We start from the raw sequence: 20278 nt of genomic DNA, 5'->3' as shown, positions 1-20278 counted from the left end.
TTAGAGAAGCCAGATTTAGACATCGCATAATTTAACAGTTCCATTTCACGTCATGCTATTCATATAAATAATTTATTATAATTTACCGGCTTCTCGCAGTTACTTATCCTGGGAAAAGGGAGTGGTTTTGGGTGGTAAATCCCGGTACAGGGTTTCCACTATTCAAATGATGTACTCTCCCTCCCTTGTAACCGGCTCCAGTCTGGTCTCAGTATCGCTCACCTGAGGCCTGGACTTCCATGATGTACTGGTGCAGGTCCTGTCCCTGCTGCATCACCTCGAAGGTCATGTTGTTCATGGCCAGCTTGCGCTCCGTGTGGCGCTGCAGCCGCTGCTCGGCCAGGTTCAGGTCCTCCGAGTTGAAGTCGTTCACCTGGCGCAGCAGGTCCTCGTTCCACGAGTCCAGCTCCGCCGTCACCTGCAGGGAGGTCAGCCAGGCAAGGTTAATGATGTTAGTGTTGCACCTGGATGGGCCAAGGTACTCACACTGAGACCGAGTGTTATCGATTATGGAATTAAGTTGTTATGTGCAGCTCAGATGATACTTTGAAAGATGAAGCTATACCAAACAAAGCTATTCCACTGGACATACAGTACATTACATGGATAGTAGCTATATAGCTCTCCCAGTATTATTGTTCTTCATGACAGCATTGGGTAATAATCCCCCCCCCCAAGTGAATTACTACTGTAGTCATTTAAGTTCCACTGGTAGTCTTTCTTTTATTCACTGTGGTATAATGCCATGTTTTTCTGAAACTGTAAGAGCCTAGATACACCCGTTGATAATTCACAGCACGTCTCAGCCTAGGACATGCCAAAGAGCAACACTGCTCCACACTGCAGTTCAGTGGAGGCCCAGTCCTCTTCAGGGACTACATAGACAGTTATCTATCAAAGTCAACTGACATTAGGTCTCTCCAAGCCTTATGCTAATATCATTAGATTACTGTGTGGCCAGCAGATGCCATCTCACAAACACATTCTCATGCGCACACACACACACACACACATTTAAACAAGCACACACACATACATATGCACGTACACACACGTAGACACCAGTGGAGGCTCCTCATAAGAGAAAGGGGAGGACCATCCTCAGTGAATTTCAGAAAAATACAAATATTGAAATATTTAAAAAGTTATCATTTTCAGATAAAACTATACTAAATATACTCATGTCACCAAATAATTGATTAAAACACACTGTTTTGCAATGAAGGTCTACAGTAGCCTCAACAGCACTCTGTAGGGTAGCACCATGGTGTAGCCAGAGGACAGCTAGCTTCTGTCCTCCTCTGGGTACATTGACTTCAATACAAAACCTAGGAGGCTCATGGTTCTCACCCCCTTCTGTAAACTTACACAGTAATTATGACAACTTCCAGAGGATGTCCTCCAACCTATCAGAACTCTTGTTGTCCACCCAATCAAAGGATCAGCGAATAAATCTAGTACTTAGAGCATAAGCTACAGCTAGCTAGAAAATTGAACAACTTAATTTCTTCTTCAACAATGAAGGAGAAGCAAGAGAGAGAGAGTGAAAAAGAGAGAAGGGGCTAGCTAAACTCAGCAAAAAAAATAAACCATGACCCTGTCTTTCAAAGATAATTTGTAAAAATCCAAATAACTTCACAGATCTTCATTGTAAAGGGTTTAAACACTGCTTCCCATGCTTATTCAATGAACTATAAACAATTAATGAACATGCACCTGTGGAATGGTCGTTAAGACACTAACAGCTTACAGATGGTAGGCAATTAAGGTCACAGTTATGAAAACGTAGGACACGAAAGAGGCCTTTCTACACCAAAGAAAGATGCCCAAAGTCTCTGCTCATCTGTGTGAACGTGCCTTAGGCATTCTGCAAGGAGGCATGAGGACTGCAGATGTGGCCAGGTCAATAAATTGCAATGTCAGTACTGTGAGACGCCTAAGACAGTGCTACAGGGAGACAGGATAGACAGCTGATCGTCCTCGCAGTGGCAGACCACGTGTAACAACACCTGCACAGGATCGGTACATCCGAACATCACACCTACGGAACAGGTACAGGATGGCAATAACAACTGCCGAGTTACACCAGGAACGCACAATCCCTACATCAGTGCTCAGACTGTCTGCAATAGGCTGAGAGAGGCTGGACTGAGGGCTTGTAGGCCTGTTGTAAGGCAGGTCCTCACCAGACACCACCGGCAACAACGTTGCCTTTGGGCACAAACCCACCGTTGCTGGACCAGACAGGACTGGCAAAAAAGTGCTCTTCACTGACGAGTCTCGGTTTTGTCTCACCAGGACTGATGGTCGGATTTGCGTTTATCGTCGAAGGAATGAGCATTACACAGAGGCCTGTACTCTGGAGCGGGATCGATTTGGAGGTGGAGGGTACGTCATGGTCTGGGGGCAGTGTGTCACAGCATCATTGGACTGAGCTCGTTGTCATTGCAGGCAATCTCAACGCTGTGCGTTACAGAGAAGACATCCTCCTCCCTCATGTGGTACCCTTCCTGACATGACCCTCCAGCATGACGATGCCACCAGCCACGTCTCAGTTGTTGAATCTTGCTATGCTCATACAAATACTTACACACGTTAAGTTTGCTGAAAATAAACGCAGTTGACAGAGAGAGGACGTTTTTTTTTTTGTTGTTGCTGAGTTTATAGTTAGTTTCCACTTTCACTGACTTATCTAGCGAATGCAGCTAGTTAGTTTCGACCTACTCATACAACCGGCTGAAAACAGAGAGGGATTCTAGGTTAGCTAGATGACTATGGCTATCCAACACTGGAACTCTTCCAAGTCGATGTAAACTTTAGCTTGTTTTAATTTATTGCCACCAGTACCCACCAGTGTAGCGGCTAAACTACATGCTGTACACTGTACTGCATGATTGTAGCGGGTCTACTGATGCATTAGTTGTAGTAGCTATGTTGACTATGATGTTAGCTAATATGGTGGTAACGATGTAGGCTGTGTGTTGGGGTTAGTGTTTATGAAATTAAATGAACGTTTGGCTTGGATAGTTTTTGTGTTGTTGTTGTTGTTGTGTTGTGTTGTACAATGAAGTCCACAAACGAAGGGAAAAGCTGAGATGCGAGAAGGAATTATACAACGAGCAAAGTGATCATGTTTGTTGGTGGCTGCTATGAAAGTGAACGACGCGGGGATCAGTGGTGTATTCATTCCGCCGATTCTGTTGAAAAACGTTTCTTAATCGGAAGAAAACAGAACGAAACGGGGATAAACCTACCTGAATTTGTCCATTAGAAACTCTCGGTTTGCAACTGTTTGGACTAGTGTTTACACCCTAGATCAGCTAGATGCAGGCAAGAGTGTGCAAGGCGGTATTGACTGTGTCACTGTCTGTCAACTTGATTACTCACATTTTTCTCCTGACCTGTGCACCTCCGTCGTAAACTTTAATTTGTAGGCTAGGTTGTAGCAACCTTATGATGGGTATCGGGAAAAATGTGTAATAAAAATAAGGCCATGCTCATAAAAAAAATAATTGTCCTCCCTGATCTTAAACAGCACCGCTGTTGGCACACACCCAGCCACCCCCACACACAGACCGTCCCCCCTCTCCCGCTCCTTTCCCGTTACCCCCACCCCCCGACCTCTGGTGCCTCTCACCTCGATGGTGTACTGCTCAAAAATGCGTAGCTGCAGGAAGATGTCCAGCTTGATCTTCCTCTCATGGAACAGCTCCTCCATCTGGCCCTGGGCCTCGTCCAGCTGCTGCAGGACACTCTCGATGTGGGCGATGGAGCTGTTGTGGGGCATCTTGTTGGTGGACATGGCAGCGTCCCTGGAGGGGGAGAGAGAGAGAGCAGCAAGATTTGTGCCCTGTTGCCACAAGAAAAGGGCAACCAGTGAAGAACAAACACCATTGTAAATACAACCCATATTTATGTTTATTTATTTTCCCTTTTGTACTTTAACTATTTGCCCATCGTTACAACAACATATATAATAACATACATAATATGACATTTGAAATGTCTTTGTTCTTTTGGAAATTCTGTGTGTCATGTTCACGGTTCATTTTTATTGTTTATTTCACTTTAGTTTATTATCTACTTCACTTGCTTTGGCAATGTTAAGATATGTTTCCAATGCCAATAAAGCCCTTGAATTGAATTGAGAGGGGGTGAGGGAGGGATTGTTATTATTTCTGGGGTTATTGCTTTGCTTGTGTTGACAATGTAAGTTGCTAACTTTTCATGTCAATAAAGTACATGAGAGAGAGAGAGAGAGAGAGAGAGACCCTGAGCTGTGAGATGGGTAGTACTAAGGGAGCAACTCAAATGGCACCCTATTCCCTTTATTGCGCACTGCACTACCTTTAGACCAGGGCTCCTAGTGGCGCGTTTCCATTCAGGATTTACCCAAAAGGCTCAGACTTTTCTGTTTCCATCTGCGCGAGACTGCTCCCGTGTCTCACTGGGCCATGGCTCCGGCTGACCTGCTCTGACTTGCAGCCAATTCCAGACCATTGGTACATTACTGATGTCATTTACATGACAAGGGCCAACTGTGAACTTGAACACCTTCTCACAAAGCAACTGTCTTAATGATGCAGATGTTGTTGATTCTGCTCTCCCCAAGTTCTTAGTGTCACACACCGATTGGAAACACAATTACGCTAGAGTTCACATTAACATGGGGGGGGGGGGGGGGGGGTGTCTCCATAGAAATGCGGCACTAGGAGTCTGTTCAAAAGTAGTGCACCATATAGGGAATAGGGTGCAATTTGGGACAGCACAAAAATATAAGCAAAATAGGAGCAACGGAGTGTTCTTGTCATGGTGTTAGTGTTCAATAAGGGAGGTTGTAAAATATGTCAGAAACAGAATAACCCAATTCTCCTCATTGTAAAGGCACTTTAACGCACCTGCCCTTGGAGTGGACCCGGTCACTGGTACAGCCCGGGATTGAACCAGGGTCTGTAGTGACGCCTCTAGCACTGAGATGCAGTACCTTAGACAGCTGCGCCACTCGGGAACACCTTGTAACACCGGTCACCATGTAGTATTGAACTTATTGTGCGGAAGTCTAACGGTCTGACCCCCTTGACCCTCTCTCCTACACAAGGACCCGAGGCCCATAAAACAAGTGAATGTGTTTTGATGACTCCAGTGAACTGGCGTTATATTTCCATCACTCTTGACAATACAGTACAGTATTTCATACATCGAGTGCTGATCTAGGATCAGGTACCCCTTTGTCCGTGTAATCTTCTTCATTACGATGTGAAAAGCAAAACTGTTCCTAGATCTGGGCCATTCATAAAGTTTCTCAGGGTAGGAGTGATCATTTAGGATCAGGTTCCCCCTGTCCGTGTACTCTTACACCAGGGTTGGGCTCAATTCAGAACTGATTTGAGAATGCCTCATAAATTCCAATTCAATTCCTGAATATGAATCGAATTTGAATTGAAGTTGTAAACCGAATACAGAATTGCAATTCGAATTTGAATGAAAGGAAATACAATACAATTCAGTGAAATTCAATGAAATTCAAATGCCTATTCTATTCTATATTAGGTGTAGTCTATACAAATATACAGTACATCTTGTACATAAAACATCCAAGGCTACCTGGGGTGGCAGGTAAACTAGTGGTTAGAGTGTTAGACTAGTAACCCAAAGGTTGCAAGATCGAATCCCTGAGCTGACAAGGAACAAATCTGTCATTCTGCCCCTGAACAACGCAGTTAACCCACTGTTCCTAGGCTGTCATTGAAAATAAGAATTTGTTCTTAACTGACTTGCCAAGTTAAATAAAGGTAAAATAAGAAAAAGTGCTATATTCTTTGTTATCTGAAAGTGTGACCTGTCAGACTCAATGAAACTCATGTTCTATGACTGGGTGGAATTTCTTTGAATTGCACTGAATTCAATTCTACTTCCGGTCAGTCAAACTCAAATTAAAATTATACTTCCTGTGGGGTTTGGCCAATTAAATCTGATTTTCAACTCATGAGTTGAATGGGAGTCAATTCCAACATTCTTAGATCAGCACCCATACTCAGATGATTTATGAAATCAGGCCCAGTAGGAGCGCTGAGGTATGATCAGCCCCACAGCCCCCTGTGTGTGATTTATGAAATCAGGCCCAGTAGGAGCGCTGAGGTATGATCAGCCCCACAGCCCCCTGTGTGTGATTTATGAAATCAGGCCCAGTAGGAGCGCTGAGGTATGATCAGCCCCACAGCCCCCTGTGTGTGATTTATGAAATCAGGCCCAGTAGGAGCGCTGAGGTATGATCAGCCCCACAGCCCCCTGTGTGTGATTTATGAAATCAGGCCCAGTAGGAGCGCTGAGGTATGATCAGCCCCACAGCCCCCTGCTGGGCTGTAACACATTCCGGTGGGAAGTTTCTAGGATCAGCATTCCCTTCCCCAATCCAAACCTTAACCAGTAGTGGTTAAAAGGCTCAACTGATCCAAGATCCGCACTGACCTGAGCTGCTGGATGAGGTCCTCTCCCTCCTTGATGACGTTGAGCGTAGCCTCCAGCGTGGCCGTCTGCTGCTGCTGGAACTGCTTGATGAGCTCCTGGACCGACTCCACCGAGTCTGAACACACCTCCTCCAACAGCTCCTTCTGGAGATCCTCCATCCACGTCCACAACTGGAGGGAGGGAAGGTGAGAGAGAGGGATGAGAGAGAGAGACAGCAACACAGCTAGACCCAACCAAATCATGAGAAAATAAAAAGATGCTTACTTGACACATTGGAAAGAATTAACAAGAGAACAGACCAAACTAGAATGCTATTTGGCCCTAAACAGAGTACACACAGTGGCCGAATACCTGACCACTGTGACTGACCCAAGCTTAAGGAAAACTTTGACGATGTACAGACTCAGTGAGCATAGCCTTGCTATTGAGAAAGGCCGCCGTAGGCAGACCTGGCTCTCAAGAGAAGTGCACACTGTGCACACTGCCCACAAAGTGAGGTGGAAACTGAGCTGCACTTCCTAACCTCCTGCCAAACGTATGACCATATTAGAGACACATTTTTCCCTCAGATTACACAGATCCACAATGAATTTGAAAACAAACCCAATTTTCATGAACTCCCATATCTACTGGGTGAAATGCCACAGTGTGCCATCACAGCAGCAATATTTGTGACCTGTTGCCACAAGAAAAGGGCAACCAGTGAAGAACAAACACCATTGTAAATACAACCCATATTTATGTTTATTTATTTTCCCTTTCGTACTTTAACTATTTGCACATCGTTGCAACACTGTATATGGACATAATATGACATTTAACATGTCTTTATTCTTTCAGAACTTCTGTGAGTGTCATGTTTACCGTTCACTTTTATTGTTTATTTCACCTTTGTTTATTATCTACTTCATTTGCTTTGGCAATGTTAACATATGTTTCCCATGCCAATAAAGCCCTTGACTTGAATTGAATTAAAAATGAGAGAGAGGAAGGGAGAAAGGTTGGAGAGACGGGAGGGAGGAGGGTTGGAGGAAGAAGGGGGAGAGAGAGGCAGGGAGGAGGGTTGGATAGAGAAAGAGCGAGAGACAGAGACAGAGACAGAGAGAGAGAGAGAGAGAGAGAGAGAGAGAGAGAGAGAGAGAGAGAGAGAGAGAGAGAGATTTAACACTACAGTACACAACATACCCACACCTTGTGGGAAAGCGTGTCAACAGATGCAACATGTGCAATGTTGAGGACAACTGAACCACTATGTCAAAGTAATGCAATTGCTTAGTCAAAATAGACTAACTTCAGGTCTTTTCTTCATATGCACAATACATTCGCAGCACATCTTGCTCTTTAGAATTCTTTAGAATTGTTTGACAGCGGGGAAGAAAATGCATTTCCATCTCCACAATTAGCAAACTGCTCCCCAAACGCACCTAAAATAGACTTCCATTCTTCAAGCTATAGTGATTTTTCACAGAGAAAGATTAACCGGCACTTTAATATTTCAGTTAGGGAACAGGAGCTTGAAATACAATTACACACAACACCTGAAGCATAATCCGACTAAATTGGCAGGAGATGTTTGATTGTGTTAAGGGGGAAATGAACCGCAAAGTTCAGCATCTGCTTTGTCATCTTTTCAGCATCCGTCCACACGCTAGCTTGGCAAGACGTTGTGCACGTCCCAAATGGCACCCTATTCCCTATATGGTGGACTACTTTTGACCAGGGCCCTTAAGGTTCTGCTCAAAAGTAGTGCACTATATAGGGAATAGGGTGCCATTTGGGATGCAGAGCTCTCTCACTGTTAGTCGTTGGTTAGAGCTCTACTGCGATGCACTGTTGATGTTCTTAATTTACATAAACCCTTTGTGGGCATAGCTGTGGTCTGCTAGGCCTGCTGTTCCTCAAACGCATATTCATAGGACATTATGGTAATCGTGATGCTGCTCTGCCCTTTTCACACTCTCAGAGAAGTCTGTGTGTATGTCTGTGTGTGTGTGTGTGTGTGCGCACGCGCGCACGCACGCACGCACGCACGTGCATGCATATGTTGGAAATTCGTTTCACTCATTTAAGTTTATCTCGTATCTAGAGTTAAATAATTTTTGCCATGAAAATAACATCAGTTCAACCGTAGTGAAGCCAGCCATAAAACGATGCTTGGATTTACTGATTGCAAAGTGACTCCCAAGTGGCGCAACGGTCTAAGGCACTGCATGTCTGCATGACCCTGATTCGATCCTGGGCTGTAACACAACCGGCCGTGAACGGGAGTCCCATAGGGCGTCGTCCGGGTTAGGGGAGGGTTTGGCCGGGGTAGGGCGTCATTGTAAAATAAGAATGGGCTCTTGGCTGACTTGCCTAGTTAAATTACATTTTAAAAAGTGTTCATCAATAGATAATTGGAAGATGGAGAGCACTGCAACAAGAGCACGGCAGTGAGGGAGAAAAAGCATGGCAGTGAGGGAGAAAACATGGCAGTGAGGGAGAAAGCATGGCAGTGAGGGAGAAAGCACGGCAGTGAGGGAGAAAAGGCATGGCAGTGAGGGAGAAAGCATGGCAGTGAGGGAGAAAGCATGGCAGTGAGGGAGAAAGCATGGCAGTGAGGGAGAAAGCATGGCAGTGAGGGAGAAAGCATGGCAGTGAGGGAGAAAGCATGGCAGTGAGGTTGAAAGCATGGCAGTGAGGGAGAAAGCATGGCAGTGAGGGAGAAAGCATGACAGTGAGGGAGAAAGCATGGCAGTGAGGGAGAAAGCATGGCAGTGAGGGAGAAAGCATGGCAGTGAGGGAGAAAGCATGGCAGTGAGGGAGAAAGCATGGCAGTGAGGGAGAAAGCATGGCAGTGAGGGAGAAAGCATGGCAGTGAGGGAGAAAGCATGGGAGTGAGGGAGAAAGCATGGCAGTGAGGGAGAAAGCATGGCAGTGAGGTTGAAAGCATGGCAGTGAGGGAGAAAGCATGGCAGTGAGGGAGAAAGCATGGCAGTGAGGGAGAAAGCATGGCAGTGAGGGAGAAAGCATGGCAGTGAGGGAGAAAGCATGGCAGTGAGGTTGAAAGCATGGCAGTGAGGGAGAAAGCATGGCAGTGAGGTTGAAAGCATGGCAGTGAGGGAGAAAGCATGGCAGTGAGGGAGAAAAAGCATGGCAGTGAGGGAGAAAAAGCATGGCAGTGAGGGAGAAAAAGCATGGCAGTGAGGGAGAAAAAGCATGGCAGTGAGGGAGAAAAAGCATGGCAGTGAGGGAGAAAAAGCATGGCAGTGAGGGAGAAATCATGGCAGTGAGGGAGAAAAAGCATGGCAGTGAGGGAGAAAGCATGGCAGTGAGGTTGAAAGCATGGCAGTGAGGGAGAAAGCATGACAGTGAGGGAGAAAGCATGGCAGTGAGGGAGAAAGCATGACAGTGAGGTTGAAAGCATGACAGTGAGGTTGAAAGCATGGCAGTGAGGGAGAAAGCATGGCAGTGAGGTTGAAAGCATGGCAGTGAGGGAGAAAGCATGGCAGTGAGGGAGAAAGCATGACAGTGAGGGAGAAAGCATGGCAGTGAGGGAGAAAGCATGGCAGTGAGGGAGAAAAAGCATGGCAGTGAGGGAGAAAGCATGGCAGTGAGGGAGAAAGCATGGCAGTGAGGGAGAAAGCATGGCAGTGAGGGAGGAAAAGCATGGCAGTGAGGGAGAAAAAGCATGGCAGTGAGGGAGAAATCATGGCAGTGAGGGAGAAAGCATGGCAGTGAGGGAGAAAGCATGGCAGTGAGGGAGAAAGCATGGCAGTGAGGGAGAAAGCATGGCAGTGAGGTTGAAAGCATGGCAGTGAGGGAGAAAGCATGGCAGTGAGGGAGAAAGCATGGCAGTGAGGGAGAAAGCATGGCAGTGAGGGAGAAAGCATGGCAGTGAGGGAGAAAGCATGGCAGTGAGGGAGAAAGCATGGCAGTGAGGTTGAAAGCATGGCAGTGAGGGAGAAAGCATGGCAGTGAGGTTGAAAGCATGGCAGTGAGGGAGAAAGCATGGCAGTGAGGGAGAAAAAGCATGGCAGTGAGGGAGAAAAAGCATGGCAGTGAGGGAGAAAAAGCATGGCAGTGAGGGAGAAAAAGCATGGCAGTGAGGGAGAAAAAGCATGGCAGTGAGGGAGAAAAAGCATGGCAGTGAGGGAGAAATCATGGCAGTGAGGGAGAAAAAGCATGGCAGTGAGGGAGAAAGCATGGCAGTGAGGTTGAAAGCATGGCAGTGAGGGAGAAAGCATGACAGTGAGGGAGAAAGCATGGCAGTGAGGGAGAAAGCATGACAGTGAGGTTGAAAGCATGACAGTGAGGTTGAAAGCATGGCAGTGAGGGAGGAAGCATGGCAGTGAGGTTGAAAGCATGGCAGTGAGGGAGAAAGCATGGCAGTGAGGGAGAAAGCATGACAGTGAGGGAGAAAGCATGGCAGTGAGGGAGAAAGCATGGCAGTGAGGGAGAAAAAGCATGGCAGTGAGGGAGAAAGCATGGCAGTGAGGGAGAAAGCATGGCAGTGAGGGAGAAAGCATGGCAGTGAGGGAGGAAAAGCATGGCAGTGAGGGAGAAAAAGCATGGCAGTGAGGGAGAAATCATGGCAGTGAGGGAGAAAAAGCATGGCAGTGAGGGAGAAGCATGGCAGTGAGGTTGAAAGCATGGCAGTGAGGGAGAAAAAGCATGGCAGTGAGGGAGAAAGCATGGCAGTGAGGGAGACAGCATGACAGTGAGGTTGAAAGCATGACAGTGAGGTTGAAAGCATGGCAGTGAGGGAGAAAGCATGGCAGTGAGGGAGAAAGCATGGCAGTGAGGGAGAAAGCATGGCAGTGAGGGAGAAAGCATGACAGTGAGGGAGAAAGCATGGCAGTGAGGTTGAAAGCATGGCAGTGAGGTTGAAAGCATGGCAGTGAGGGAGAAAGCATGGCAGTGAGGGAGACAGCATGACAGTGAGGTTGAAAGCATGACAGTGAGGTTGAAAGCATGGCAGTGAGGGAGAAAGCATGGCAGTGAGGGAGAAAGCATGGCAGTGAGGGAGAAAGCATGGCAGTGAGGGAGAAAGCATGACAGTGAGGGAGAAAGCATGGCAGTGAGGTTGAAAGCATGGCAGTGAGGTTGAAAGCATGGCAGTGAGGGAGAAAGCATGGCAGTGAGGGAGAAAGCATGGCAGTGAGGGAGAAAACATGGCAGTGAGGGAGAAAACAAGCTAATCATTGAATCATCAGATACAATGTATCTTACAAGTACAATGATACGATAAGTTATAACAAAACAAAAAAACTCTAACAGACTAATTGTATTCCAGGAACCACAAAAACACCTTCCAAGATACTAGAATATCATCTCTCTCCAGTGACATACCCTATGCATCCCAAATGGCACCCTATTCCCTATATAGTGCACTACTATAGCCCATATCCTTGGTCAAAAGTAGTGTGCTAGAAAATGAATAAAGGTGTCTACCATCTCCCCTCTACAAATGGCCATACTGTACCTTGAACCTGATTTTGTGATGTTACGGTGATCTATGAGAGACAGTGGGGATGTGGCTTTAGGAGTCACACAGCGTGGCGCAGAGGGTGACTAGGGAGAGTGATTGATGAAGGATCGTAGCGGCGCAGTCTCACCGATAGGAAAGGAAACGCTCAGACTGAGGAAATACAGTGGTCAAAATGGCAATGATTTGAAAATGGCTCATTTTACGGGGCATGTATACAGCTGATATTAAACTTTGCTACTTTTTTTAAGCCTAAGTCTTCACCTTGTACTATTTCCAACAGCTACTCCCTAATCTTTTGCAAATCCTATTTGGTTGGAGTAATTGACTGGCTGGCTCCCGGCTACATGATCCAGTATGGTAGATTGCTTATGGATGATGATGGGATCTGTGGGATCACTCTGGCAGTCAACAGTAGATATTTTTATTGGAGTTAAGCAAAGGGAAGTGGTAATGCCGTGGGACACCAGAGCTGGATATGAAGTAGCGGTCACACAGAACATGCCTGTTAACAGTGACCGACTGGGCCACTTGTCCCCAAGGAGTGGCCTCCACTTGGACAGCTCAGGGCTGCATCCCAAATAGCACCTTATTCCCTACCTAATGGACTACTATTTGGGATGTAGACCATGAAACGTTGTTGGACTCTGATAGAACAGAGAAAAATGTTTTGGCTTTAAGGGGCTCTGAGAGCTTGGCTTGAAGATGCAAACAAACGTATGCCAAGAATGGCCTGAGATAAGACTCCTAGAGTTTGAGTGTTATCCTGAAAGCCAAGGCCACATCCATGATTAATGTAGAGACCGATCCTGCTTCCCAAATGGCATCCTATTCCCTATAGTGTACAACTTTTGACCGGAGTCCAATTGCACTGATCAAAAGTGCACTACATAGGGAATAAAGAGACATTTGGGACACAGTCCAAATCCCACTTTATAGGGCTGGTCAGTAGTAGTGGCCCACTAGGGGAGATGGCATTACTTTTTAAAAGCCTAATGACAGGACATGGTCAGATTGCCAAGGGCACACTCACTGCATCGGATGTGTCGCTAATGCCAACAAATCAACACTGGCTCAACTGACAATTACTGACAACTTTTAACTTTGGTGTTTCCTGTCAAGAGGAAGTTTTGTCGATTTTGTATATTCTCATCTCACGTAAAACGAAACGGTGCACTCCACCCAAGCCTTTTTTATTTTACGAAGGCGTTGTCACTCCTTACCCCTCTGTAAAGTATGAAAATATGTATCTTTTTCATTTTCCCAATCCGTTGTCTCCTCGGCTGCATCGGCCTTCAGCTTGCGCTTATATTTTTGTCTTTATATCAATTGGCATTTAATATACTTTCTACCAGAAAAACAGAAAGCAGCAATTAGCTTACAAGAAGGAATGCTTGTGGCTGCTGTGCCGTGCAGGAAGAGGGTAATTTTCATTCTGGAGAATGGTCTACATGGAGACATACTGTAGTGTGCATCCCAAATGGCACCCCATTCCGCCTTACCATGGGGTCTGGTCAAAAGTAGTGCACTATATAGGGAATAGGGTGCCATTTTGGACGCCAGCGTGCTGGTCTTCGGCAGGCTGCTGGGCGGCTGACTGGGTGCTAGGTCGAGCTGCACCATCAAACAGACGAGGAAAGCAATCAGAGCCGTGATTTAGCAATCACAGAGAAGACTGTTGGGAGGCCTCTGTCTGTCAGCCACATGGTTGTGACACAAAAAGAGAAACGGCTGTCCCAAATGGCGCCCTATTCCCTATATAGTGCACTACATTTGACCAGGGCCCGTAGGCAGTGCATGCTCTTAGAGAACGTTATCAGTGCCTTTTGATTGCCCCAAATTCATTTCAAAACAGGCATTTTAGTGTTCGGTATTACAAATATACTGTAAATGTAGTTGCTATGGTAATTTACAATTACACCTGTTGGAATGTCTTACCTCATTTCTGGGTTAAATAAGATAATGAGATATTGACATTCAGCTCATTTTACTCCTGGCTCATGGATGCACAAACACAATGAATGAAAGCATCTGTAGAATAGAAGACACAGGACATTCCTAGCTCACATGCTTAACATTTAGAAGTATGGCATATATGTCTATGTGTATAGTCTATTACAATACTACAAAGCCAGGAATCCTGTAATATTGTAATAGACTATATTGTAATAGCCCAGAATTACAACTGCTGTGGCACAACCTATTTCACCCTAATCCCATGTCTGAACTCAGGTTTATGGTGAAATCAGTGTGTTAAGTGTGTGTTTGTACTGTATATTCTATCACAGTAATCCAAACCCGGGATTACAACTGCTGTGTCACAACCTATTTTATCCTAATTCAGGTTTATGGTGAAATCTGTGTGTAAAGTGTGTGGTAGCTGTTTGCGTGTGTCATGCCCAGTGCAGCACAAGCACAGCCAGGATCCTTCAGCTAGAGCAGGAGTCGCACAGAGAAGCACGTTCAATTCTGAGCGTGCTCAGATCAGTCATGGGGAGCAGTTACCATGGGAACCACAGCGCAACCTCTGCTTTATGGATTTTGTTAACCCTTTGAGACTCCGAGAGAATTCCATCTGTGTCTGTATGATGTGATAGGTTCTTGTGAAAATGATGGCAGTGGTTTTGTCCCAAATGGGACCCTATTCTCTATATAGTGCACTACTTGTTGACCGGAGCCCTATATGGGAATAGGGTGCCATTTGGGGGAAACCCACACCGTCTTCCTGAAGTCTCCAGTTTAGCCCTTGGCAGGCTCACAACTGGCATGGATCAGGCTGCGCTAAGTAGAGCAAAGACTCCCTGCATACCTTAGTAATCTTGGTATGTCTGCCCTGTCTGTCTGTCTGCCCTGTCTGTCTATCTGAAGTGATCAGTGACACTCACAGACGGGCATCTGAGGCTGCATTAACTCGAGCCTCGACCCCTTGCCAACTTACTGCACCTTAAACCCAACCTCATCCACTGCCACTTACGGTAATATTTTGTACATGCATAAAGAAGGGGTAGTATTGCAGAGGCCGGGGTCTAGTGATAACCACCCTTACTTTACGCACACGTTTGCACTCCCCACCGGAGCCTGGGGTTCAATACATTGTTTCTTCCACTTCCTTACCCGTCTCCCTGTCTGATTTCAGTACAGTCTCAATAACGTGAAAATAAAAATCCACTTCAAAACAAAGGTCACTAGACCCCATTTGCTCTTGAAGACAGAGAGAGTAAACCATCCTGAAGGGCCTTTAGATCTGGGCTCTTGCATCTTTAGCGTGGGTGTTGAAGGTAGACCGACAAGGCTACTGCATCCTACCACATCCACTCCCATTCTATCATACCATACTATGCATAAATAAAGAAGGAAAAGGTGTCCGGGAACCCCAGAACTCCCCAGACATACAGTGGAAAGTGATCCATCCCACAGGTCATGTAGGTTAGGGGTCGGGGGTCACATGTCTTACCTCTTTGGTGTGGGTGTGGAAGGAGACCGACATGTCCAGGAGCAGTTTCCTCTGCTCCACCCGCCGGACAAAGTCTTGGATCCTGACCTCCAGGTGCCGTGCTGCTTTGTAGATCTCCTCCGGGTCACATTCCCCAGTCTGGGCCAGCTGCTCTGCTGCCTCCAGGAGTTTGTCTGCGTTGGTGTAAGTGTTCTGGTACCCAGAGAAGACAAGCAGGCAGCTCAAATTAGATGAGGACAACACAAGCAGGTAAAGAACTGTGTCTGTCTAAAGTCTCTGCTCTCTGCAGGGCCCGACTACTGCAACGCTGAGGCCTCTTGAGTTGGTAGAGAATTGTGTCTGTTTGTCTGCACTCTGTCTCCGCACGCTTTGACTGACTACTGCACTCTGACGTCTCGCTATCTCCTCCACCGCCAGAGACGGACAGGACCTCTCTCTCTCCGATTGGCGCCTCCACTAAACTGCCCCAAAAACAGTTCCATTCACACATATACAGCGGAGCCATCGGTGCAGAGTGGTAGGGTAAATCCCTGGCTATCTTCCATACGTGCTAATCCCACAGCCTGGCAGAGGACAAGTGTTGTCTCTGGATGGACACAACAGTGGAGACCAAGTCAGTAAAGCAACAGCCATTAGGGCAGGACAGATGAATGGCTAGGTAACACGTAGCATGTAACACCGTGCTGATCCGGTTGGGATGGGATGGCCCCATGGCTCGGGACCTGGTAACCTTCTGTAAGGTCGTGGCAGTGAGTCACATTCACTGGGCCAAAGGGTACCCTATTCCCTATATAGTGCACTACCAGAGCTCTGGTCAAAAAGTAGTGCACTATAAACAGTCACATTCACTGGGCCAAAGGGTACCCTATTCCCATATATAGTGCACTACCAGAGCTCTGGTCAAAAAGTAGTGCACTATAAACAGTATAGGGTGTCATTTGTGATGCATCCTGGTCCATTTAGGAGTAGAGACGGACCCTGACCTAGTGACCCACTACCTGGAGAAGAAGTGACACTATGGGCCAAACCCTAATCCCAGTTAAGTAAATAAACTCCTACGGTATCTGTCTCCTTATCTGCCTTGTCTGCCTTTTTCACGGCGTCAAAATATCACAATCCATCTATTTTTTCCAAATGAAGCAGAATCCCACTTTTACACACAGTCTCATTAGCTCTGGCCCAAATCTAATTGATTCCCAGTGAATAGAGAGGGTCAGCGCGTTATACAGCGTACAATGGAGGGTCAATTCAATGGACATGGATATAGTAAACAGGATAACATTTGGAGCGCCCATATATTCGGTGAGTGTATAAAACATTAGGAACACCTTACTAATATTGAGTTGCAACCCCGTTTGCCTTCAGAACAGCCTAGATTTGTCTGGGCGTGGACTCTACAAGGTGTCGAAAGCGTTCCACAGGGATGCTGGACCATGTGGACTCGAATGCTTCCCACAGTTGTTTCAAGGTGGCTGGATGTCCTTTGGGTGGTGGACCCATTCTTGACACAAACTGGAAACGGTTGAAAACCCAGCATCGTTGCAGTGCTTGACACAAACTGGTGCACCTGGCACCTACTACCATACCCCGTTCAAAGACACTTCAATTTTTTTTGTCTTGCCCATTCACCCTCTGAATGGCACATATACACTCAGTGTACAATGAGTGTATTAAACATTAGGAACACCTGCTCTTTCCATCACATAGACTGATGAACCCAGGTGAAAGCTATAATCCCTTATTGATGTCACTCGTTAAATCCACTTAAATCATTGTCGATGAAGGGGAGGAGACAGGTTAAAGAAGGATTTGAAAGCCTTGAGACAATTGAGACATGGATTGTGTATGTGTGCCATTCAGAGGGTGAATGGGCCAGACAAAAGATTTAAGTGCCTTTGAACGGGGTATGGTAGTTACGTGCCAGCTGCACCGGTTTATGTCAAGAACTGCAACGCTGCTGTGTTTTAGCACTACTTTTGACCAAGGTCCTTAGGGCTCTGGTCAAAAGTAGTGCCGTATATAGGGAAAAGGGTGCCATTTGGGAGCCAAAGTGGTGTGTTGGGTGTATTCCACACAGCAGCAGCAGGAGGCCTAGGCAGCACACAAATTCCATCCCATCAGAAGAACTCCTCTGTGTTTGGTCTGTCTTCTCTTCTCCCTCCAGAGAGGTGAAAATCAATAACTCCATGCAGGCTTTCCCCTCACAGCGTTGGCTGGGCTGATGTGGATTCGTCCCTCCTCCCTCCCTCCCTCCCTCCCTCTAGTCTTTTTTAATACTATGCTGGATTCCCTCTGTACCGCTTTCATTCAATCTGTTGCACGCGCAGGACTTTTATGAGCATGATGCCAGAAACAAAAGCTCTGTGTCTCTCTCTCTCTCTCTCTCTCTTTCTCTCTCTCTCTTCATATGAAAGAGGGAAAAACTTCTGTTGAAGATGAAGAGAAAGAGGAGGAGCAAAGGTATTGTGAGAAATAGGTTGTGAGGGAGTAGGGAGACTCTTATTTAACTCAAAGTCCTGGTTGTCTGGCTATCTGTCTGGGCACGGTGTTGACAGTGGACTCAAATGTACCAAGGACTACTTTGTCTCGAGGCTATAAACTGTGATGCACAACTCTTCCTTCAGAAGAAGTAGGATTCTGAACAGTAGATCTAGACTGTAGTCAAGCCCAAAGTTGTCCATCCTCTAATACATGGTGTTAGCCCTAGACATGACACTCACTTCTACTATGTCCTGTTTAAAATTTTTGCCTTTCTCTTTCGTCCTCTCTCTTTTTCACCCTTTCACTCTTTCGCCCTCTCTCCTTTGCCCTCTCTTTCAGCCTCTTTCTGTTTCTCGCCCTCTCTCTCTTTCTCGCCCTCTCTCTGTTTCTCGCCCTCCCTCTCTCTCTCTCTCTTTCTCTCATCCTATTAAGAAGGGCTCAGCCTAAACAAATACCTCCATCGCATGTTTTGTTGGTGGAATACATCAGAGGCCAATCATTAGAGAGGGAGCTGCACTATTTTCGTCATCCAGGCTATTTAGAGGGGTTTTCATCTACAATGGCATTATATTTGAGCCAGTTAAAGAGGCAGATTTAATCTGAGCACAATCTCTCTGATTTAATAACATTTCAATGTGGTGTCATAAAAAAAATGTATTCCTCATAAATTGCTCGATGGTATATTATGTAGAATATCAAATAAAGGCTTGTGCGCCAATCTGGTAAGGTGTCTTTGAAAGATGATGGTGCCATATGTACATATCTTAATGAGCTAAAATCGAACATATTCCAATATGAAACTCTTTATTTGATTCAGTAAGCCATTTGATCCATTCTGCAGGAGTAGGAGTGAATTAAACATCCTCGTCTCTTACACTTCCCCAGAGAGAATTTAATTGGTGGAGAATAGGATAAATAATGTGGAGTCTGATATTCAGGTTGCGTCCCAAATGGCACTCTTTCCCCTATATAGTGCACTGGTTTTGAACAGGGCCCAGACTGGCTTGCCCTGAAGAAAGACACGTCGTCCATCTTGAAAAAGTGGCAAACCGTATGACCCAAATCAAGCCAATCCATCAACGGAGGGGCTACAATATTGCCGTAATACCCGGATTACACATCTTTTTACCATTGAAACGCAGCCCTAAGCACTGCTGTTATCACTAGTCACGGCTCATGCTGCTATGGTTACACTCAGGAAGTTAGCAAAGTGGAAGAAATGTGCCTGGTGATTCTAACATTTTCCTATCTTGCTGGGAAGCCGGGTGGTATCCGATACAGATGTAGGATCTTAATTTGATCAACCTGTTGCAAGAGAACTTTCCTGAAATGAAGGAAATGTAAAACTTGTAGAGTATTTCAGGTTTAAAAATGCTTTGTAATTTCCACTTTGAATCAGACTTCCGACTTTGTATCAACCCTGACCAAAAATAACCGCTAACTGTTCACATTTCCAGTTGCTGCAGGATAGATTTCCTGGAGTAGCAAACTGACTCAAATTATAACCTTACATCTGTATTATTTTTTAAGCACTGCTTTTAGGGTTGCAACATTTCCCAGAATCAAGAGGGAGTGAGCAGGAAAGAAATGCAACACTCGCACCTGTCCTCATTCCTTGCACATTGAATGATCATTATGCCACCATGGGGCACTGTGTAACCACAGAAGCACGACTTGCTTACATACAACAACAACAACAACAAAAACGTTTATATTATTTGCCCCTCCTCTCTTATTAAGAGAAAATTTAGGAAACTTTCTGAATAGAAATAAAGAGAATTAGCGAACACACACACACACACACACACACACACACACACACACACACACACACACACACACACACACACACACACACACACACACACACACACACACTAAAATGACCTTAAATCAATCAAAGCCACCAGCGAAACCTCAGACATACACTAATCATACAAATGTATTCAAAACCTAGGCTCACCTTCAAGTCCATCAGAAAGTAGGTCTAGGCTACATTATAACATAGCCTAATGCTAAAATAACGTTGCCTATCCAATGAATTGACAAGGAAAGTTTGAAGGGGAGAGAGAGAGACAGCTATGGTATTACTAGAGAAGTTGGTTATGAAATGATCATCCAAGCAAGTGACTTATTCTAGAGGAAGATCAAAGGATACAATGATCACTCATGATTGGCTGCTAAATATAGGCTACAGGTGTCCCCATAGGTCTAATATTTCAATTGAGGAAATGTGATCATAATAGTGTACTTGATATGTGTTTATGGATGAGAAAGTGAACTTCCCATTTCCTAAAAACGAGCTCAGCGGGTAATGGGGATTCCCTGCTTTGTGATCTGTTGCCTACGTCAACAGCCGGGCTTTCGTTAAAAAGGCCTAGGCACTATTTCTATCGCACATTTAATTC

At 45.7% G+C, this 20278-nt stretch overlaps 1 protein-coding gene across 4 annotated transcripts in view; it reads right to left on the bottom strand.

The window, feature by feature from the left end:
* Window positions 1-20278, bottom strand: part of kalrna (kalirin RhoGEF kinase a) — a 284612-nt gene that overhangs the window by 108352 nt on the left and 155982 nt on the right. For all 4 annotated transcript variants that reach the window (XR_005038797.1, XM_036958909.1, XM_036958910.1 and 1 more), the window contains exons 11-14: window positions 15390-15581; window positions 6469-6638; window positions 3638-3812; window positions 223-418 (exon numbers count right to left, since the gene is read on the bottom strand). Coding sequence is in view for 3 of the 4 variants with exons in the window: in XM_036958909.1 (XP_036814804.1) it covers window positions 223-418; window positions 3638-3812; window positions 6469-6638; window positions 15390-15581 (733 nt within the window). In the remaining variant the exon portion in view is untranslated. The remainder of the gene's footprint in view (window positions 1-222; window positions 419-3637; window positions 3813-6468; window positions 6639-15389; window positions 15582-20278) is intronic.

The sequence above is a fragment of the Oncorhynchus mykiss genome, chromosome 22 (genome assembly GCF_013265735.2).
Source record: "Oncorhynchus mykiss isolate Arlee chromosome 22, USDA_OmykA_1.1, whole genome shotgun sequence".
NCBI lineage: Eukaryota > Metazoa > Chordata > Actinopteri > Salmoniformes > Salmonidae > Oncorhynchus > Oncorhynchus mykiss.
This window is presented reverse-complemented; position numbering and strand designations above follow the sequence as displayed.